This window comes from Clupea harengus, chromosome 1 (genome assembly GCF_900700415.2).
Source record: "Clupea harengus chromosome 1, Ch_v2.0.2, whole genome shotgun sequence".
NCBI lineage: Eukaryota > Metazoa > Chordata > Actinopteri > Clupeiformes > Clupeidae > Clupea > Clupea harengus.
The window spans coordinates 4,464,365-4,486,858 of NC_045152.1; the positions used below are offsets into that span (position 1 = coordinate 4,464,365).

General features: G+C 43.3%; 4 protein-coding genes across 6 annotated transcripts in view; all 4 read left to right on the plus strand.

Moving 5' to 3' along the window:
• Window positions 1–95: 95 nt before the first annotated feature.
• kif2c (kinesin family member 2C) lies at window positions 96–9,136 on the plus strand. Of its 2 annotated transcripts, none has more exons than XM_031564980.2 (21): window positions 96–212; window positions 485–589; window positions 683–731; window positions 820–852; window positions 1,268–1,390; window positions 1,533–1,643; window positions 1,796–1,893; window positions 2,066–2,161; window positions 2,282–2,336; window positions 2,426–2,588; window positions 2,704–2,794; window positions 2,939–3,002; window positions 4,881–4,960; window positions 5,738–5,880; window positions 6,376–6,580; window positions 7,470–7,580; window positions 7,763–7,830; window positions 8,021–8,105; window positions 8,194–8,268; window positions 8,402–8,495; window positions 8,584–9,136. In XM_031564980.2, the coding sequence occupies exons 1-21, from the start codon at window positions 105–107 to the stop codon at window positions 8,646–8,648; spliced, it is 2,022 nt and encodes a 673-aa protein (XP_031420840.1). In that variant the 5' UTR covers window positions 96–104; the 3' UTR covers window positions 8,649–9,136. The 2 variants fall into 2 exon arrangements, with proteins under 2 accessions (XP_031420840.1, XP_031420851.1); XM_031564991.2 differs by having other exon boundaries at window positions 1,796–1,887.
• A 99-nt stretch (window positions 9,137–9,235) lies between these two features.
• Window positions 9,236–11,598, plus strand: ccdc103 (coiled-coil domain containing 103). Its single transcript, XM_031565004.2, has 3 exons — window positions 9,236–9,854; window positions 10,167–10,299; window positions 10,690–11,598. The coding sequence occupies exons 1-3, from the start codon at window positions 9,709–9,711 to the stop codon at window positions 11,200–11,202; spliced, it is 792 nt and encodes a 263-aa protein (XP_031420864.1). The 5' UTR covers window positions 9,236–9,708; the 3' UTR covers window positions 11,203–11,598.
• A 566-nt stretch (window positions 11,599–12,164) lies between these two features.
• Window positions 12,165–13,559, plus strand: LOC105907864 (Ig-like V-type domain-containing protein FAM187A). Its single transcript, XM_012836264.2, has one exon. It carries the CDS (start codon window positions 12,165–12,167, stop codon window positions 13,410–13,412), a length of 1,248 nt encoding a protein of 415 aa, XP_012691718.2. The 3' UTR covers window positions 13,413–13,559.
• A 252-nt stretch (window positions 13,560–13,811) lies between these two features.
• The window catches only part of abi3a (ABI family, member 3a), an 11,859-nt gene continuing 3,176 nt past the window's right edge, over window positions 13,812–22,494 (plus strand). Inside the window, exons 1-7 of one of the 2 annotated variants that reach the window (XM_031565018.2) lie at window positions 13,812–14,442; window positions 15,417–15,587; window positions 18,182–18,361; window positions 19,872–19,933; window positions 20,676–20,771; window positions 21,319–21,593; window positions 22,197–22,316. In XM_031565018.2, the coding sequence (XP_031420878.1) occupies window positions 14,311–14,442; window positions 15,417–15,587; window positions 18,182–18,361; window positions 19,872–19,933; window positions 20,676–20,771; window positions 21,319–21,593; window positions 22,197–22,316 (1,036 nt within the window). In that variant the 5' untranslated portion in view covers window positions 13,812–14,310. The remainder of the gene's footprint in view (window positions 14,443–15,416; window positions 15,588–18,181; window positions 18,362–19,871; window positions 19,934–20,675; window positions 20,772–21,318; window positions 21,594–22,196; window positions 22,317–22,494) is intronic. The other variant, XM_012836266.3, reaches the window with a different exon arrangement.

A 22,494-nucleotide genomic window follows, 5' to 3' on the forward strand; every position in this document is an offset into this window, starting at 1 on the left:
TCACTTAAACCCTAAGGTTTACTATGAATGTTTAAGTCATTCACTCAAACATAAATAACTTTCATACAGATTTGTACATGTACAAATCTCACCCTGGGCTATTAATGTTGTTTTCAGGGAGAACTCATGCTGCCAACGTGAAAAATGTGAATGACCTAAAAGCCGCAGTGAATGTGGAATGGCAGGAGGATGGGGCATCTAAAGGGAAGGAGGTGACTATCCTGAATGTGACATAAGCCATGCTATGGTTAACATGTTTCTGTCCCCACACTGGTGTCCTTAAAAATCTGGCCTGCCTGGTTGTTTACTTCTCTTCTGTCAGTCTCAGTTATATTTGGCGATCACTGTTAAACTGTCAAACATTGTGAACAAACAGAGTATGCAAACATAAATTATGGCACATTGTCTCTGTTTCTGCTTGTCTGTCTGTTTGCCTGTTGGACTTTTCCTATGTTGTGGCTCATCATCTTCTTGTCTGTTTCAGATTGACATTGCTGACCTCTGGGCTCTCAACTCACACCTGTTCGAGCAGCCAGCACCCCCCAAACAGCCTGCCCAGGTTCCGGCTGTCCAGGCTTCCGCACAGAAGGTGAAGCAACACAACTGGGCACAGGCCATCTCGTTGTCTGCTCATTTTCAACCAAACTTTAGTTTAATATCTCTATTTTAACTTCTTCCGTAGAAATATGAAGGGAGACTCCGGTCATCGAGGATGCCGCCACCTTGTGACAGTATGTAATAGCTGTAACAAATGCTTAATGTGTTTGTCGTGTGTTGATGTGTCAACTCATGTATTTGTGTGTGTTTGTTCTTTTGAAGCGGCACCTCAAGCCGGTCCGTCTGAGGAACCAGGTTTGCATGCCGTGCATGTTCTGTTGAGATTAACTAATTGACTACAGGCTTACACAGTAACACAATGTACACTGTCATAATGATTGTGTTTGGGCTTGTAGTGATCACCCCCCCTCTCTATTATGGGCTGCTTCCCCCTCCTCCACTTATCTTAATAGAACACTTGGTGTGAAGTTGTCTATTTTAGATGTCATTAAATACTTTGGCACTGCAGCTCTCCACTGATAAAATGCAGAATAAATCCTTGAATTATTTGACTATTCTTTACCTTCACCTTTCCTAAACTCAAGTGCTTCACTATTCCTATGTTGGGCTCCTCTTGTAGTTACTCTGCTGCTGATTGAGAGAAATGTCAACGTACGTGTCGCCTAATGCCGTGTTAAGTCATTATTTCCTTCTGTTTTTACCTCATCAGTGTCCAAGAGGTTCACAGCCAACTTCTCGACCGCTGCGTACAGGCAGTCCACTGTTGTGGGTGCCGCTACTGGTGGTGATCAGTCCCACGACATGCCCCAATCAGCCATTCCTAGACCATCAGGTGTGTGACGCTGAGTGTTAAACGTTTTCCTTTTACCAACCAGAGCTGGGTGAAAGGAGTCTGTGCGCTTTATACTTTGGTCATGGTTCTGATTTTATTAGCTCAGTTTTATCAAACGATAATGACAGTCTCTCATCTCCAGCACTGCCTGCCTATCCCAAAAGGACTAAAGCGAAGCCCCCTGCCCAACTTCCAATGATTGAGGCTGTATGTGAAAGTGAGGAATCCAGGTGTGCTCCCTCAAACGCAGCAGGTGAGGCAAAACGGGCGATTTTGGTGGAATTCCAAAATAACGGCTGCACTAGACTCACTAGATTTCTCCAGTGTTTCCTGTCTCTCATCCCACTTCTGCATTGTATGTCCGAGACCACTTCTAACGGTCCAAGCTTTGGCGTTCTCTTTCAGTCCGTCGAATGTCGGTGTCACAGAATGGTGGTGCTGCCGGAAGCAAACGGTCGTCAATCATGCCAAGAGCCTCTGAAATCCAGAACAAGAAGGTGAAGGCAAGTAATGATCTGCCTTTGAAGCATGTCCGTGACCTTATAGATCTTTCTGAATGAGTGTCTTAACTGGGCAAAGACCATGTGCAGTGCTTTCTGTAAACACATTTGTCATTTATACAAGATGTGCTGAATGTGAAAAGGTTTGTGGCATTAAGTTTGTTTTTTCTTTTAGGCAGCAGAAGTAGGTCGGCCTAACAAACAGTTTTACCAGATGATTGAGGACTACAGAGAGACCATAGAAAAAGTGCCCTTGTCACAATCTGGTCGCGTACGTTCGTTCGTTCGTTCATAAAGCTCTGAATATTGTTTGGGATAAAAAAAAAAGAAATTGAGTTTGTTGATTTTTTTTTTTTTTTAATTTATTTTTTGATAACTGCTTGTCTTGCAGGTGGACAATCCCAGACTATGTGTGTGTGTTCGAAAGCGCCCACTAAGTAAAAAAGGTATGCACCAAATGAGCACACAGAGAAACATCATGCTTTTGCGGGGACTATATCATTAAATTGAGTGTCTTGTGGAATGTGGTTTTCAGAACTTGGGAAAAAGGAAATTGATGTTGTGACTATTCCTGGGAATGGAACGCTGTTATTTCACGAGCCCAAGCAGAAAGTGGATCTCACTAAGTATCTGGAGAACCAGGTCTTTCACTTCGACTACTCCTTTGATGAAACCACTACCAATGACACTGTTTACAGGTAACCCTGCTTAGTACTGGCTGTTATGAAAGCGTTTATTTTTATGTTTGTTTATTGTATGTATAGATATTTTTCTTTATTTGTATAACTAGGCCTATGTTTTCCCCATGACCAGGCACACGGCCAAACCACTGGTGCAAACCATCTTTGAAGGCGGCATGGCAACTTGTTTTGCTTATGGTCAGACTGGCAGTGGAAAAACTCATGTAAGTGCTCAATTTTTGATGCGACAATTGCAGTCTGTATATTTAACAAAGCCATTTGTGAATCTTGATGGATGAATAATAATAATAATAATAATAATAATAATAATAATAATAATAAAAAAACTCTCCTGTTCACCATTTTAGACAATGGGAGGTGATTTTTCTGGAAAGAACCAGAACAGCTCAAAGGGGATCTATGCTTTGGCAGGTAAAGGAGTTTTTTTGCTTTGGCTTTTCAGTTTTAAGTTCAATTTTAAAGTACTTTACGGTCCTTAACAGACAGACGAGGCAGCATCAGACAGCTAACAAACTTAAGTTGCTGTGCACATTAACTACCACAGCTAAATAATAATAAATAAATAATTAATAAATAGATAAATAAATATCCCTGAGTAAATACAATATATATACATTGAGGTGCATCAATAAGTGTGCACTTTAAGGGTGCAATGTGTAGGATTTAAGGGGATCTTTTTTTTTTAATTGGTGTATAATCACCTGTAAGTACGAATCGTTGTCCTTCTGTTAGCTTAGAATAAGCCCTTCATATCTACATAGAAGCAGGTTGTCAGGGAGGTCGCTATGTTTCTACAGTAGCCCAGAATGGACCACACTGGCTCTAGAGGGCCTTTTGCGTTCTTACATTGAGGTGGCAGCTTGAATTTGGTGGCGTAGTTTGGAAGAGGGAGAAGAAGGAAGAGGAATCGGTGGTTGCTGGTGCAGATTAACCATTTTGTGTTGTGAGAAGTTTGAGAACACAAATTTTGACATTGACAGATCATACTTATTATTTGGTACAAGAAACTGCAAGGGAGCTTGAATCCTCGTTGTAAAAGCAGCAAAAATATGGAGCAAAACCCACCCGAAACTGGGACGGGTAACAGCAGAAAACAAGGATAACACCAAGGAGATGATGGGGGGGGGGGACACGAGGAAGGACAGCAGATCGCACCGACAGCGGACAATCTTCGAGTCTGAGACACCTGGACATGTAACATCACCCAGCTGGTCAAGAAAACGGTGGCTGTACTGTACTTTTTAAGGAGACTGAGAACAGAATTCTCAGCAGCTTCTACAGTTGCAACATGGAGAGCATCTTGACCTGTATGGGGAATAGCACTGCCAGGGACCACAAACGCCTGCATAGAGTGGTGAAGACAGCCGAGAAGATCGCCAGGGCACCCCTGCCATCTCTGCAAGACATTTACCATCAGAGAGCCCACACTAGAGCCATTTCTGGTAGACATTTACCTTCAGAGAGCCCACAGTAGTCATCTCTGCTAGACATTTACCTTCAGAGAGCCCACAGTAGTCATCTCTGCTAGACATTTACCACCAGAGAGTCCACAGTAGACCCATCTCTGCTAGACATTTACCACCAGAGAGTCCACAGTAGACCCATCTCTGCTAGACATTTACCACCAGAGAGTCCACAGTAGACCCATCTCTGCAAGACATTTACCACCAGAGAGTCCACAGTAGACCCATCTCTGCAAGACATTTACCACCAGAGAGTCCACAGTAGACCCATCTCTGCTAGACATTTACCACCAGAGAGTCCACAGTAGACCCATCTCTGCAAGACATTTACCACCAGAGAGTCCACAGTAGACCCATCTCTGCAAGACATTTACCACCAGAGAGTCCACAGTAGACCCATCTCTGCAAGACATTTACCTTCAGAGAGCCCACAGTAGTCATCTCTGCTAGACATTTACCATCTGCAGCATCATTAAAGATTCAACCCTTCCCCGACACAGGGTTTTCACACTCATGCCCGCTGACAGGAGAGATAGAAGTGTGAAATCCTCTAGGCTAAGGGACGGCTTTTATCCTCCATCAGACTGATTAATAGATCAAATCCTCTACCCCCCTCCCCCTCCCCTTCCGTAACCCACCTCACCATACAGGAAGCTTCACTCTGGCACCTTATTCTCTGCTACTTGCTTGGAGAGAAAGGGGTGAGGGAGGGGTATTCAGTTGGTTGCAGTCTGCAACTTCACTGCTAGATGCCACTAAATCCTACACGTTACACCTTTTAATTGTAATCAAGTCCAAATGTAACTGTCCCTTTTCTCTGCCACAGCCCAAGATGTCTTCACTCTCCTGAGGCAGCATCCAGATTTAGACCCTTTTGTGTCCTTTTTTGAAATCTACAATGGCAAGGTAGGTTCATAAGCACACACCTCTATCCATTGTTCATCCACAGAGGTTATCCAGATGTCATCACTTGGGTCAATGTTAATGTTAGTTTTAGCAGCAACAGCAACTCCTCAAATGTGGTCATACAACCATGCCCTCTGTGAACCATTTTATTTTCTTGGATAATTTATCAAGGAGGTTTAATATAGGAGCTGTATAGAACGCCCCCCCCCACACCCCCCATATGGCAGCTCAAAGGTTCCCAACATGGCTGCCAGTCAATGCAACTATCTGTTTAACAGCTATGAATGAGTCTAGTTTCATGGTTGAATGTGAAAATTAACCACATTTTGTGCATATTTTATTGTGGAGGTATTTTACCAAAATGTTTGCAATTGAGTGGGTTGGATTGAGCCAATATTTCTTTTAGTTTTACCTGCTAGTTGAACACATGCTAATCCATGAAAGTGGAGTGCATCTCAATTGCTGACATATAAGGAAATTGGCTGTTGAACTTCAACAAAATACCAGACCACTCACAAATGGTGTCTGGTGCGCTGGCAACTTTGTCCAATGGTTGCAACTGAACCCACAGTAGCTCCCATAATCAATTCCCATAATCAATTCAATTCAGTTAAAATAATCTCAGTCTCCCATTCACTGCTATGGACAGGATCTCAGGATCGTGTATTTGGCAGTCCATGAACTACGTGACTGTTCAGCAAATGAACTTCCATTGGCACAGTGCTTTCTATCTGGCTGTTTAATATGTTTGGCTCTTGATCTACTCTTGTGTTATAGGTGTATGACCTCCTGAACAAGAAAACCCAGCTGCGAGTTCTGGAGGATGAGCGGCAGCAGATGCAGGTTGTGGGCTTGCAGGAGATGAGCGTCACTTGTGTGGCAGACGTCATCAAAATGATTGAGAGGGGCAGTGCGTGCCGGTGAGTGTGCGCTCTGTAGTTAATGCATAGCCATTAGTGGTCACTTCCTGGAAATCCGCTCAATGCTTTATTTATGAGTTGTGCTATGAAAGAGTTACATTTCACCCTTGTCTGGTAAATGTATACCTAATTTAGTGAGAAAGATGTGCAAACCCATGGGCATTTCAGGGTGCAAAGCAGAAAGCACTTCTGTGAAGGAAATGTTTTTATTAAAAGCCTAGCCTAAATTTGTCACCTAGCCACTTGGGGGTGTTAACTTTATTAAGGATTGCCTAGGGCAAATGACATGCCCTTTTCTCTCTTCTTAATGTCCAGTGGCCATTCCTTGCAGGCATGTTCTTCTCTGTTAGGTCCTCTGGTTTGGTGCCAGAATCTCTAGACTCTCGAGACTGCCTTCAGTCCCCATGCTATTTCTTTGCTGCTGGCCTGTAAATGCACAAATTGCGTCGCATGATGGATTCTGTGTTGCATTCTTAAGTCTGTGTTTGTGCGCAGGACATCTGGCCAGACGTTCGCAAACGCCAACTCCTCACGCTCCCATGCGGTGCTGCAGATTATCCTGCGCCGTCGGCTGCAACTGCATGGCAAGTTCTCCCTGGTCGATCTGGCTGGGAACGAGCGGGGAATGGACGTCCGAGGCAACGACCGTCAGACCCTCGCAGAGACCGCCGAAATCAACCGCAGCCTGCTGGCCCTGAAGGTAAAACAGCGTGCCATTACTAGAAAACTACCCTTTTGTTGTGTTATACAGCATGTAGAAAATTCAGTGTAATAGTGCTGCTATTGGTTACTTTGGACTTTTAAAATGATATAATTTGAATGCCTCAAAACTGAAAAGAACTGCAGTGTTCTGTGGAATACATAGTGCAGCTTAAAGCTTCTCCAAGTCAAGGTTTTTTTTTTTTTCTTTCAGTTCTTTCAGCAATGTCCTTGAGCTTGATGGATACCGATTGAACTGCCCCATTTAGCCCTCAGAGTTTATAAACAAACAACTTTTTAAAAGAGAAACATACTTGGCATGAGTACCAACAAAAGCACTAACGTCGCCAGCCTCACATACTTGACCAATGTCTGTGCTCGCTTCTGCTTACGATTCCTTATTTGGCGTGATACCTATAGCAAAGAGTGACGCAAACATGCAGCCTTTTCTGCGGCATTGTTTGTTGTTCACTCTCTTTCCCACATCACTCCGTCAGGACGCCCACTGCATACAGCCCACTCGACCTGAGCAGAGCTGCATCTCAGACACAGAGGTTCAGTTAGTTTTGTCACTGAGCCACAATAATCTGCTATAAATGCACTCTTAATGTAAGTGCTAAAGAAAATAGCTTTTTATCTACATTAGGCAACTAATTAAGGTCAACTGCCTCTACTGCCTTATCCAGTGTGAAATAAGACCTGTATATTAGCAATATCTGCCAAGTATCTCCTGTCTGCTGGAGGAGATGTCAGACATCTGAAATGTACTGTATATGTCCTATCGATGTGTGCTAAATGCTAATCGCATTAACTAGAAATGTCTCAACACGTCTTGAATGTGTCAGCAAGTTGTCTGAGTCTCTAATGAACCCTTTCTCATAATTTGGCAGGAATGTATTCGATCCCTGGGTCACAACAGTGACCACATCCCATTCCGAATGAGCAAGCTGACTCAAGTGCTTCGTGACTCCTTTATTGGGGAGAACTCCAGGACGTGCATGGTAAGATGATCACGGCATCTAATAGCTTGATCAGTTTTTTTTTTTCGTTTTTGGTTACGTTTTAAAACCGACATTTTAAATGAGCCCCTGTTATTAATGAGGATGGTACATCATTAGAATGCAGTGTTTGAAAATCCAGTACGGAGCTTTATTTGCTTATATTGCAAAAATCTTTGCTTCAGATCGCAATGATCTCACCTGGGATGGGCTCGTGTGATTATACCCTGAACACTCTTCGCTATGCTAACAGGTACTGCCATCGAGTGCTCAACTTAAGCCATCACCCCTGGTTCTACTATACTTGTTCATTAAGTCTAAAAAAACAGTTGAAGGTATCTTTAGTTCTTTGCCACACTGGGTGATTACCATATTTTTATTTTAAATTAATTGTTATGTAATGTAAAGGTAATTATGACTTGTGTGAATGTGGTATTGGACAGAGTGAAGGAGCTGAATGGGATATCTAAAGCTGTACAGGACACAGCCCTCAAGGTAGAGCTGTCGGCAAGCTGCAGCTCCTCCGATGTGAGTTTTTGACCGTTGGTCCCAACCGTACTGCTCATAATGACTGCCAAAACACAGGGATAACATGGCTTTACATTTTATTTTGAAGGACTCCATTGTTCCCCTGTATGATGCCATATCTCAGGTCGAGGAGATGGAGGAGAAGTTACGAGAGGAGGTCTTGGTATGTCTGAGATTCTGCCTGTCACTGAATTACCATTCAAGCAGATCAGCTGAATTTGAAGGCCTCATTCCCTCTGTGATCATAATCATGTATGGAAGGTGTTCTATTCTAATGCGCTGTTCAATTTTTACAGGCTGGCAAAGAATTCTATTTATCCATGGTGTCACCAACGTTTGAAGTCTTGGCTCGTCTTCCAGAAATGGAAGACTTTTTCCAGAGATCACTGGGTTTGTATTTTTGTTACCTTTTGAGATTATAGAAGTGATTCTGATTCCAACTTGTTTTTAATAAGTTTGAACTCTACTCTTTCTACAGATGCTGTCAACACTTTAAAAGAAGCCATTAAGGCAGAGGAAGATCTGACTTCTTTTTCAACCTGACACCATACACTTGCACAAACAATGTACATGTTAAATGAGCAGAGTTTTTAAATATTCCCCCTATAATTCCATTAACTTTTAATGTACATGTAGTGTCTTATCATGACCCACCCTCCCCTCAATGCCCATGTGTGAGGTCTGTTTTTGCTGATCAAATGTTCCAAGATTTTGCACATTTGGGAGCCCATTATGCTTCATATTTTGTACATGCCAAGTAGGTTTCCCTCACACTACATTTGTATAGGCAATAACATTCTTAGCCTGTCTGTTCACTGTACACTGTACACTGTACTTGTGTATACCGAAATATCCAAACTCAGACATTGATGGTGGTGGACTTGTCATTCTAAAGATCTGGTTATAATATTCGACTGGCAAACACGCTAGTACAATTGTGTTTTTCTTTGTCTTTCTTTCCTCCCAAGTTGTTTGTTTGTTTTTTCCTGTCATCCTTACTGCTGTGTAATAAAAAAACCTTGTCCTTCTCCCTCCCTGTCTACATTTTTTTTATTAAAACTTTTTTTTACAATCAATGTATCTGTTTTCAGGATAATTCACGTGTCGATTTTAATCCGTATGAACATGTATCTTATTTCAATAATGCCCATGCGATTTGTTTAAGCTTTGATGTGATGCTGATATAGATTCTCATTGTGTTTTTTGCGGTCCATAATGTGAACGTGAACTGTAGTGACATGTTTTGTAATTCTAGACACACCCCTTATCTTCAGGAGGTAGTAACCATGGATACCTGTATGTCAACGGAAGTAGGGGCAAGTTGCGTGTAGTTGGTGAAGTGGGTTTCTCAGATAATCGTCCTAAAAGTTGATTCAATACTTGCCGCATTCAAGATTCCTTCATTGTTACATCTCGTTATACAGGTAGAAAGAGCAAAAGTATTGGGTTTCGGCTCCTTGACGTCGCAGCAATAAATAATACATACATTGTGCGTTTTTGTGTATGCACAGCTACCTCTGAGTTGAGAAGTATCCGGCTAACTTTGGGGAACTATCGCTAGCTATATTTGTTGAACGGAGTTGAAACCCTGCTTCGTAGAGAAATGGGGGAGTCGGAATTCGTGATCAATTTCTCGGCCCTTGAAAAAGAGCTGGAGTGTGCAGTTGAAGCTGACAAGAAATATCGTCGCGAAAATGATGCCAAGTTTCGTGCTCTTCACCAGAAAGTAGCCACCTATGAGGAGTTTAGGTATGCTATTGAATATCTTAATGAATTAATTCATTGCAACAGTGGCAACAAATCCTAGAGAGCCAGGCAACGAAACGAATATTTCAATATAACGTCTAAATTGAGAATATAGGCATAATTAGACGATGGTTTAAGTTATCATGACCTAGAGGACTTGTAATAATGGTCGCTGGTATTCATTTTCAAGTTCAACTTCTAGGCTACTCTTCCAATGACAAAATAATTGATGAGGCGTTTGGTTGGCAAAGATATATGTGAGATGCGCGTGTAGAATAAACTGGTCACAGTCTAACGTTAAAATCTTGTCTTCAGAGATATTGTATTAGCATCTCACCTGAAACCCTTGGACAGGAAAGATCGAGCCGCTGCTCCACCTAAGCAGCCCTGGAACGCCGTAGCCTCTAATAAGAGCTGTCGAGACTCGCAGACTTTCGAAGGGATGCAGGTTGGTTTCTCAAACCATCACGAATACACTGTGTCCACTTAGTTATACATTCAGTATGACTGTGGGTTCATATTCCCCACCGTTATTCAGGTATATCTAAGCAATAGGCCCATCACTTTGCACTTTCCTTGCTCAAGTCCCTTCAATCATTGAGCTGCAAAAGAGACGGATCTGCTGGTCTGCAAGACAGCAGTCTGCTCCAGAGTTGGTGTAGAGCTGTAATGATATGCACACTTTTAAGAGTAGCCTATATCACAGACGTAGGAACAGATATGCTATTGTTTTACAAATGTATTGAGTCACAAATGATCTAGCACTTATGCCAACATGTGTTGTAGTATAGTATAGGCTATATAATAAGTATGGTCTGCTGTTCTTTTTTACCAACAGCCTCAGCCGCCTGACTTCCAGCCCAGGACAGCGTCAGAGTTCAGCCGGGAATGGCGGCGGTTGGCCAGTGGTGTCAGTGAGAAGTACGGCTTCCTCTTAGCCCTGGGAGGGGAGGCCTTGAGGGCCATATTCAGTGCTGAGGTGGGCTTCGGCCTGCTGGGGGAGCTGCTGCTGGTCCTGTCACAGGGCTTCCAGCCTGTGGACTGGCCAGAGGTTGTGGGAGTGCTGAATGGCCTGTCGAGGACCCCACGGTTTGGCCTCAACGTGTCCCTGCTGAGCAGGGGAGAGAAGGGGGCGTGTGAAGAGCTATTCCTGAAAATTCAGACGGCAGTGGACGTTAAACCACCGTTTGATGTCTGTCAGGGGGATGAAACACCATCCAGAGTTACTGCTGCTGCCGCTGATGATGGTGGGGGTGTAGCTCAGAATGTGGAAACAGCAGGAGACGACAATTCTCATGAAAAATTGAAACATTTAATGGAAATGTATGGTACTCCTAGCAGTGGTCCATAGATAGGACTGTTTCAAGAAGGATTTACATACACTGGAAGGGTGATGACATGAGTGGGTACAGAGAATGTAACAACTCAATTGGTCAGAGCTCGTTTACATGTCATTCATGTTCATTGTACAGTGTGGTTTTTGCTGTTGTGTACTCAGTTGGTTATGTTCTTGAGAATTGAAACTGCAGTGGTTTGGCCAGTTGAATGTACCTTTTTAGAAATATTTTAGGCTGTGTCAAGAAATATAGCCATAATATTCATGGTTATATTTTGTGAATAAATCATAAATAAACCAATAAACAAAATGTATTATAAATGTACTTCACTTACTTACTGTGTTTCAGTCTTATGTAAAACATGTAGAAAGATCATAATTTATGAATACACACTGAAAGCGTGATTATACATGTGTGCCTTCCTCCCACGTTGACTGGTGTCATAAGGAATCTTACTTGACTCCATGTTTTAATTTTCCAAGTATGTTTCTGTTTCTATGCTTCGACAGGTGGGAGCTGATAGTCATTTTTATACCATAGATTTATTGGAGACAGTCTGAGATATGATCAGTCAAGAAGCCGGTTTCAATCTTGCACAGTGATGCGCACTAGGAGACAGAGGTTTCACTCAAAGAGCTTCACCTAAAAATCATCTAATTTTATTTGTCGTGTAAGAGAGGTATCAGTTTTTGTGGACACGGATGTAACCATGTCAAATGCGTACTGTACGTGCTCTGTAAGTGTACAGTAGGTGGAATAGGTTGCAGGAAGGAAAGTGTTTGCTGGTAACAGGTTCCTAGGAACTAGATTTCATACTCCCTGACATGTTACTCAATAATACATAGAAATAGAATAGAATAGCCATTCAAGAAATGAGTGTTGCTTAGTGATTACCATGGCAACCTTTGAGTGTGCCTGAGAGAGCATTCTGGTGTTCTCTTTTCATTTTAGTCTTTGAAGATTTCCAGGGACCTCCATGACCTTTTTCTTATTAATCTTCTGTGTGTCCCTCTCCACACTGGTTGCATATGAGGCCCCTGAGGATAAAGAGGATGTCTTTGCCAGCCGTGTTTGTCCTGCCTTCCTCGTCTTTGACAATGCTGCCTACCTGTCAGACATGACTATTGAGTTGCCCTGTCACTGCAAACCTGAGGAGGCTCACTCTGTTGTATGGTACTACCAGAAACAACTGGGCTCCACAGACATCCGTGCCCTGACAGATTTTCAGGGCACATCTGTGGTCGATTCATCCCATGTGGGACGTGGTTCGGAGCTGCGGAGCCGGTTTTCCATCCGTCTTTTCAGCCTGCTCATCTTTCGGGCACAGGAATCCGACTCGGGCCACTACCTCTGTGGCACGGTTTCCGGTGAGTTCTTCTACGGCTATGATGTGGATGTCCAGAAGGCAAAGAAAGTCTCCTTTCTATGGAGCAAGACGCAACGGGTGGCTGCAGTCAAATCTGGGGACAACTTACTCTTCCAAGTCTTCACCAGTTTCTGGTCATGGTCGGTGTGCGACCGCTGTGACGTTCCCGGGGAGCAGACACGTGTGGGTCTCTGCTATGTCAAGAGTGACTACCTGGAGGTACGCTACCGCCGTGAAACGCACAAGGTCACATCTTGTGGGTCCTCAGCAGTGCCCAAAGGTCTGGGGCTGGAAAAAGACAAATATGGAGCTGAGCTGGGGGTGAAGAACTGCAATGTCCCATGCCCGCCAAAAACAGAACTCTCCTCTCCTGAACACCAAGCGCTGCTCGAGTTCCTCGGCTACAGTGAGCAAAAACCATCAGTCACTGTTCCTGTTTACTACCACAACCACCAAGCAGACACCCTGCTCATCCTGTCCTGTCCTGGGGCCAGGCCGGAACATGCAGTGGCCTGGGACAGAGGCTCCATGCCTCTCTATCGCTCTCAGTACATGGAAGGCCTGAACCAGAGCGCACGCATCTTCATCGACACAGGCCACCATCTGCACTTTCAGCCTGTGCAACTGGAAGATAAGGGCTCCTACTTCTGCTGGCTGCAGGGAAAGTATGCTGCTGAGATTAGGCTGGGAGTGTACCTGCGCCTGGGTCAAAGGCGTCTCTTGTCAGACCCAGAGTCCATGTATGCTCTCAAGGTTATCCTCATATGCTACATGGTGCTCACGGCAGTGTTTCTCCTCATAGTTTTTGGGCAGTGTTTCTGGAGGACACTGAAAGCCAAAAGGCTGACTTTAGTCTAATTTTGGTTGGGCTTTTTGTCTGAGCAAGCTAAACACAGATTGTTTTCCTTTTTTATTTCTTTGTTGATGAGGCTGGGAGGTTGTGGTGCTTTTGTTGTACACTTCATTTATTTAATAATCAACTCAATAAATGTATTTAGCAACCTACTCATTTGGTTCACGTTCTTTATTTATCTCTATATTTTTAGTTTAGAGCAGCCATCACTTTAAAATAAAGTTATTTTTCCATTACTCAGTTAGCACTGATTATGAATGAAAGAGACGGAAAGTAGATGACAATGATTCCCACAGTTACTTTTTGATGAACATCTTGAACCGATGGAATCCTCGATTATAATCGGTTCAATTATGTCTGACCAAAGTTCAGTAACTACTACATGCCAACAGGTGGAGATGAGAGGCTGTATAAACTGACATCGGATGTCTTCGGTATCGTGCTGTATTTTGACCTCCGTAGCCTATTCAGTGACATATAGAGACGTCGTGCCTTCTGTTATTCTTCATCAGATCCATATATTGAGCTTATAGAGAAAACTTAAAACACTTAGTATGTGGGTTTACAGTGATTTTAGGTATTATGAAAATAGTGTTTTGAACATGGACTATTCGTACTTTTACAACACAGGATAAGTTACAGTATATGTTTATTAATATTATTCTTAGGATATACAGTGTGTAAATCAATAGGCTGTTCTTCACTGCAGCAAGGGCGCACAACAACTTTGCGGTCTGCAGCTCGTTGCGCGCCGTCACGAAATCCTCGCTTTGACTGTCAAGTTCTCTTTCCTCATTGAGACAACGTCAAAGGCTGGTCGGCTCGGTGCTTCTGCAAACTTGAAGCATCTTTCATGTCGCGCTGTTGGTGAAGGGTTTTCTGCGGGAATTCAAAACGATTGTGATGAAGGATCAAAACTACACCGAAGAAGTAGTCAAAATACTTCAAGAAGCTCCGTCGACGAGACAGGCTCTTTTAGAGAACTACACAAACCTGTACAATGTGGCGGACTACTGTGAGAAAAACTATCTCGAGGTGAGCAGAACATTCATTGAACCGAAAAACTAGTTGAGCTTTTGATTCTTGATAGGCTTGCACTACGTGCTATCACAGCTATGAATATGTCAATCGGTTTTTAGCCCTTGTTTGTGAGTGTAACATTCTCCTCTGTAGGTTAATGAAGTACAAAATATAAAGTGATACATTAATAGTGATGTGGTAGAGTGATGTGAATTCTGTAGTAGCCAAGTAGCTACAAAGTAAAGAGTTTGCACTGAATCTGTGGTTACTGTCCCTATGGGCAATAGAAGAAACTTGTTTCTGTATTCAGGAACATGTCATCTAAACACGCTCACAATGATGGAATAAGCTCAGAACAAGCTTGTAGCAAGAATGGCATAGCAGCACGGCATGGAATTTTGGCTTTCTCTTAGACCACCAACCAGACGTTAAGTTACAGACGGTTACTGTATGTCATCAACAATGATGATGAGTCTATGAAAGGGAGACTTCCCTCAGTGCTCTTCACCTTAGTTAATAGATAACTTTAAACATACACATGGACATGTTCAGGCTCTTTGCATTGTTCATGACAGTAATACTTAAGAGAAGTGCAGCCTCGTATGCAGAAAGAGGAAGCAGTAGTGGTTGCAGTGCAGAGCACTTAGCAGAAGTGTCACACAACTTAAATGTGCTTCTGAACAAAGTTGAGAGACAGTCAACACTATGGTGGTGAAGGCGGATCTGTTTTGATTGATGAGATGGTGTGGAAACGGATGGTGTATTTAGTGTAGGTGTAACTTAATCTGTGTTTGATCTGTTTTTTTTTTTGTGTGTGCTATTGTGTTTGTGTAAGCTTTTGTTGCTGAATTGTAGAAAATGTAATGGCTACAAAGCATTTGCAATGAAGAAACCGAAATCCACTTTTGGATTGCCCTGAGAGTCCTGCACAGATCTGTAATTGAATATATGAAAGTGGCGCCATTTTCTGTGGTTCTGGTTCCCCATAGGCAGGAGATGAATCCCAGAAGGCACTGGAGGAGACCAAGGCCTTCACCACCCAGTCCCTGGCCAGCGTGGCCTACCAGATCAGTAACATGGCTAGCAATGTCCTGAAGCTACTAGATGCCCAGACCTCCCAGTTGTGCAAGATTGAATCTTCTGTCAATCTCATTGGACAGGTAATAGCAACGATTCTCCAGTGTCAGGTGCAGAGGAGATCTTGGGGATCTTGTGGGGTTCCGTCTCGATTCAGAAAAATAGACATGATCTAGAGCAGTGACAGAGTGTATAACCAGAATCTTGGCATGGTTGAAATAACAGTGCAGACAAGTGCATGGTAAGGCCAACGGGGTTTTAAATCGCAATGATTTGTTAGAGAGGATACAGTCAAGTCAAGTCAATTTGACTTGTACAGCACATTTATAAACAAAAGGAGTTGTACCAGTTGAGGTAAGTAGATTGAAATTAAATTTAGACAAGAGTTAAAGAAATGAAAAGGAAATGAACAACTAAAACAAATAAAAGGGAAAAGAAGAACTAAATTAAAAGTGATGTATGAGTTATGGAGTAAAAAAAACTGTAAAATACAATAAAAGACCAGCAAGTTAGAATGAGATCAAATGGAAAATAAATAAATAAATACAAGCTTGACCAAATAAAAGCACTAATAGGAGGCGGCAGATCTGAAATGTAATGGGAGATTATTCCATAATTTAGGACCAACAACAGTAAAAGCTCGGTCACCCTTAGATTCAAAATTTGACCAAGGTCAAAGTTCATTAAAGGATCTTAGGGCCCTTGGTGGAGCATAAGGGGTCAATATATTTGAAATATAGGCTGGAGCTAAAACAATAAAATCTTAAAATCAATTCTAAACTTTGCAGGGAGCTGGTGTAGTTTAGCTAAAAACAGGTGTGATATGATCAAACTTCTTAGTCCTTGTTAAGTCTTGCTGACGCATTTTGGACAACTTGCAGTTTATGAAGTGATACTTGGCTAATGCCTGGAAATACAGAACAGCTAAATTACTGCCAAATGAAACTACAAGAGATGTAAAGTGGGCTATTAACAACACAAAATAAACATTTGGATAAGAAGAAGATGCAATATAAGATGATTTGTAGAGCAAATGTTCTATCAGGGTATTCAAAGTCTTAAAACATGCAGAATAGTATTTCATCAGTTCATCAGACATAAGCTTCAACGTGCATGACAGCTTACTAATGTGGTACAGAAAATACAAATACTTCCTCATCTAAAATGACTCTGCAGAACCAGCAAAAAGGTGAAGGTTGTTATTATCCCTATGTATTTCATGCCTGTTTATCACTTGTTTACATTTTACAGGACCAGACCATATTCTGAGAAATGCAATAAAAGGCATTGGACAGAGAAACAAGTAGCTTAGGAAGCATTAACATTTGCTGTTAAGCACTTTGAGCTGCATTGTTTTGCATGAAAGGTGCTATACAAATAAAGTGTATTACTATTATTATTATTATTAATAATAATAAAGGTTCATTGAAGGTTTACATACATTGTATGTATCTACAACAAAAAATACTTAGTGCAGCTTAAGTTATATTATTCATACAGGTGTTACTTCTAAATATGCAATGAGAGACTGAGTCATTTGATAAGTAATAGAATGTTGAACTGAGAGTTTTCAGTAAAGGTCAATGACTGTTCCGTCGCTCATGAGGCTTTTTTTTACGTGAGAAAAAAACAGTGCAACCAACCATGACTGTTGCTGCTGACAAGGAAACGTGCAGTTTGTTTCCCTGAGTTTATTTTTCCTAGTCTGATACACCCAATTGTTTGCCCACTTAAATCAGAGGGGTTGTGGGAAAAGCCATTTCTGCCACCGTTCTCAACCATCCCCAGTTCCTTGCCACCCACAGCCTATCCCCGCTCACTCCAGTACCACCCCCCCTCCCCCGCCCCTTCACTTGGGTCTGTGTGCTGTAAACCTCCAGTGTCTGCTTCCCAGCCTAGGGCCTGATTCCTGTGCCCAGTGTGGGGCCCCAGCCTTGGAGGGAATAGCCTATATCCACCCCCTCCTCCTCTCCCCTCCCCTCCCCTCCCCTGCCCCTCCCTCTCCACTCCCACCGTCCCCAAAGACAGGGACATCAGGCATTCCAGCCATCTCCGTGCCCAGCCTCACTAACGAGGTCACCTGAGGCATGCTCTGGGGAAGGGGAAGTTCGGGAGTTCGGGAGCGCTCAGAGGCCCTCGGATGAATGATTGTCCCTGTTCTAGAGCGAGGGGGCTAAGCACTCGCCGTGATTGATGTTGGCTATTGTCTAGTGTCGCACCCAGGAAGGGTGCGCTACAAAGGGGAACAAAATAAAAGGGCTCCTTTGGCACCCCGGAGTACTATATAGAGGTTGCCGTTTTTAGGAAATGGCTAATCTGGTCATGGTGTGGCCTTGGTTACTTGCTGTCTGGCTCTAAACTGATTTAGGGTCAGCTCTGTTTGTCCTAGACTGAACCTGACGTATAATGGGAAAAGGGTGAGGTGCAAGATCAGCTATTTGGAGCCTAAAAGCACCAGTACTATTGTATAATGCCCCACACCAAAACAAAATTCTCTTTCCCTTAAGGTTGCCTTTTGTTCAGGTGGATTGGAAGTATTTGTGCATTTGTTTGTTAAAAGCATAGAATTGAGTGGATACCATCCACACAGCCATTTCACATTTAAAAATGTGTGTAGATCTAAAAGAGCTCTAAAATAACTTGATTGAAATTTTTCGGTTTGTCTTTCCCTCCGCAGACAGTGGACATGCACAGAGAGAAAGTGGCTCGGAGGGAGATAGGTGTTTTCACAACGGCAAAGAGGGTGCCTCGCAGCCACAAGGTCATCCCCCCGGCAACAGGCAAAGAGCCCAAATCCAAGTACACCCGCACGCCCATCTCTTATGCCAGTCTAGACTCCCTTGGGCATGGCATGAAGGTGAGAGCCCCTCTGGTACTACACTTCCTGACATTTAGCAGATGACTTTACAGATTGGTTTTAAAGAGGGTTATGTACAGGTATAGTGACTCTGACTGTATAGTATTTTTTGTGGTTTTCAGTCTTTAAATAGTCATACATGAATCAAACTCTTTCTGGAGAGAAATACATTTAAATATTAAAACTATTTGCTTGCTGTAAATACACTTGATTTTATACTGTCTTAAAATCATATGTGTCACATTTTATTCAAACACATTGATATACCCTGTGAGTAACTGTGCTTTATTTATTCATGAACTTGTCAATTTAGGGATACGACTTATTTAATCTTAGTTGGAGTTGTGTCTTTATTTTGCATTGTTTAGAAGAGATCCATGCAAAATAGGTCCCTTGATATTAAGCAGACACTATTTTAATAGTCTCTCTAACTACCACATCCGACTGAAGGCATGCTGACCTCAATTAGCAATCAAATACACACACACACACACACACACACACACACACACACACACACACACACTCACACACAAACACATACACTGCCACACACTGACACACACACACAGACACACACACAAACACATACACTGCCACACACCCACACACACACACATAAACACTCACACCCACACACACACACACACACACACACACACACACACAAACACACACACACACACACACACACACACACACACACACACACACACACACACACTCACTCACACACAAACACATACACTGCCACACACCCACACACACTAGCACAATGAGCTGACAGTCTGCCACAGCGTGGGAAAAAACAGCGAGAGGCACTAATTAGTGCTGCCAGGCTAAGCCGCCTCATTGATGCCCTTACAAGTCCTCGTCTTCTTTACGGAGAGTGCACACACACACACACACACACACATACACACACACACACACACACAAACACACACACACACACACACACCCACACAAACACACACACACACACACACACACACACACACACACACACACACAAACACACACACACACACACTCACTTTCTCTCTCTCTCTCACTTTCTCTCTCTTTCTTTCTCCCTCTCCCTCTCTCTCTCTCTTACACACACATCACACATACACTCAAACACAAACAGAACAAAATAAACAACAAGCCCTGCATGCAAAATTAAACACACAAACAGCCTGACAAAAACATTCTATCACAAATGTTTTTTTTTTGGGGGGGGGGGGGGGCTTCTCACTGAAAAACATGAGGAGGCCTTACCTACATTCGACATTTGGACTGTAGGCCTACTGTGACTGCACACAGGCCCAAACCTCCTGGCACATGTGCACCGCGTGAGATGTGCACCACGTGAGGCCCAGAGGAGTCGTCTGATCGGCTCAGAGGAGTCGTCTCAGAGGCCTCAGTCGGCTCAGAGGCCTCAGTCGTCTCAGTCGTCTGGCTCCCGGCTCACCGGCTTCAGCAGCTCAAAGCATGAAGTTCACCTGTGCTTCTCCTCCTTTCGCAGGACTCGGGGAAGCAGGTGGCCAGAACAGCCACCATGACACGCAAGCCTGGCGGCACGCTCGGGTACGTGGGGGTTTATTCAGAGTGGGGACACTGTGTTGGTTTACGAGACATTGCTGAACCGTCCAAAATATTGTTTTGACCTGCATATTTGGTAAACCACTATTCCAACTTATAATAATGGTTACTTAATAGCTGTAGCCATGGCTACATCGCTAAGATTCTTAGTGACCTTCGACCTCACATGCTAGCCATTATCATTCATAGTACTGTATCTATGAACAGAACTCCCACTTTCACTTTTCACCAAGTCACCGTCTTACAGGGAAGATGCTTGTTTTACATGTGTAGTTGGTTGTGTGGCTGCATTTCCTGTTTTGACTCTCTTTGAAGGCCTCTCAGACAGGAAGTTCATTTTACCTCACCACTGCTGCTGACTTCCTGTCTGTAGTGACTGTCAGAAACCTTTCCATACCAAAAGCATGTCCTCATTTACTTTACCCATGTTCTGTGGAAACAAGTCTGTATGTTTAAGAGAGAGAATAGTTGCTAGTGGGAATAATTATAACTAGTTGATGTCGGTGTTAGCTGATCATATATAAAATTACTTTTGGGGTAGTTAAGGTGTTTGAATGTTTGGGTGTCTGTGTGTGTGTGTGTGTGTATATGTGGTGTGTGTGTGTGTGTGTGGATGTGTGGTGTGTGGTGTGTGTGTGTGTGTGTGTGTGTGTGTGTGTGGTGTGTGTGTGTGTGTGTGTGTGTGTGTGTGTGTGTGTGTGTGTGTGGTGTGTGTGTGCCAAAACAGGAGAACTAGCCGCCCCCCTGAGCCCGTCCAGTGCCCGGTCGCCCCGACTTTGTCTCGTGGTGCGTCGCTTACCTCACTCAGCGATCGCTCCACTGGGTAAGACTACTCCTTTAATGTCTTATTTACTTAGTTCAAGACTACTCCTTCAATGTCTTATTAACTGAGTTCAAGTCTCAATTATGACTTCCCCTTTAATGTCTTATTTACTCAGTTCAAGTCTCACTTATGACTTCCCCTTTAATGTCCTATTTACTGAGTTCAAGTCTCACTTATGACTTCTCCTTTAATGTCTTATGTACTTACCGGTAGTTCAAGTCTCACTTATTTCTTCTCATGTCTCCGAAGTGCTGTGATGGCACGGTTTTGAAATACTGACTAAATGGGTTGGGTTGTATGGACTCGTCTGGTAGCAGAATTGAGCACGAAAAAGCTGATGCTTCCTGTATTGTATTACTGGGTCTCTGAAATATTGTTATTTGCTGAAATTTCTATAAAGATACCATCTACTGTAATGCCTGTATAGATAGCTATCTTTAAAAGTAAATGCAAGAACTATCTGTGATGATATGAATAATGAATGATATGAGTTATGAAAACTGAAGTTTAAATGCGAGTTGAAATACACTCACCTGTCCATGTCCAGATCTAGCTTCGGCAAGGCCGTGGCTCCTCCAGTGGTCCCCAGCCTGCCAGCTGAACCCGACCTCATTGGCTCTCTGCTGGGGGAGGGGCCTCCCCCGCCCCCTCCACCAATGGAGGAGGACGCCACGCCGCAGGATCTGGACTCGATCCCGCCCCCTCCTCCACTCCCCTCTACAGACTCTGCAGAAGTCGCACCTCCTCCTCCACCTCCTCCCCCCCCTCCCCCTCTGGAGACTGCACTGCCCCCTCCCCCACCTGCGCCACCTCTGGAGACAGGTACACTGGCATCTGCCATAACACAACACAAAGGTCACGGCAATATCTTCTGGGTACAGTCTTTTATTGTTATCATCTAGGAAGGGTTTTGTCATTTAAGGCATTTTTCGAGGTATGCCATCTATTTTTAGAGTTGTAGCTTTCATAATATGAATTGTTGATTTTTTCTTCATGACTTCAAGTTTCTGCTCTATGGACTTGTTTTAAACTAATCTTCGTCCTTACTCATGGCATTCTGATGTTGCACCATCTGTTCAGATGCAGGCACGGGACTGTGATAGCTGTGTACTGAAGTTAACTGTGGCGGGAAGTTCCTTCTCTCAAATACAGGAAATGAAAATGCCAATGCTTGGCGTTAGAAATCTGAGATGCCATAATTAAGGAAATTAGTCATCAAAATAAAGAACTTAGGGACAGAACATAGCTTCCATGTTCTCCGGTCGTGTACTTACAGCCAAAACCATAAAAAAACGGACTGGTATATGCAGTATATTATGATAAAAGTTAGTTTGGGTATGATGATTATTTCAAGTCTTGGAGATCCTTTCTGTAAGTTTCACCACAGTTGCATGCTGAATAAAAGTCTCCTTTCCTGTGCACCAGTGGCAGAGGAGAATGGCTTCCCCCCTCCCATTGTGATGGACGATGCCCTCCCTCCCCCAATCATTGACTCAGCTGATCTCCCAGCTCCTCCCCCTCCCCCGCCTTTGGACGACCCCGAAGGTAGCCAGCTGTCACTCAAATCTGAGGAGCCCAGTCTCTACCAGTCAACCTGGCTCCACATTAGGGACTTGTTCTATTACCTGCATGTTGACCCGAAGCTTTTGCTATGTACTATTTCTCATGTCTTTGACAAAATGTCTAAGGACGTCTTTCAGTGTGTCTCATCTCCGTACAGTTT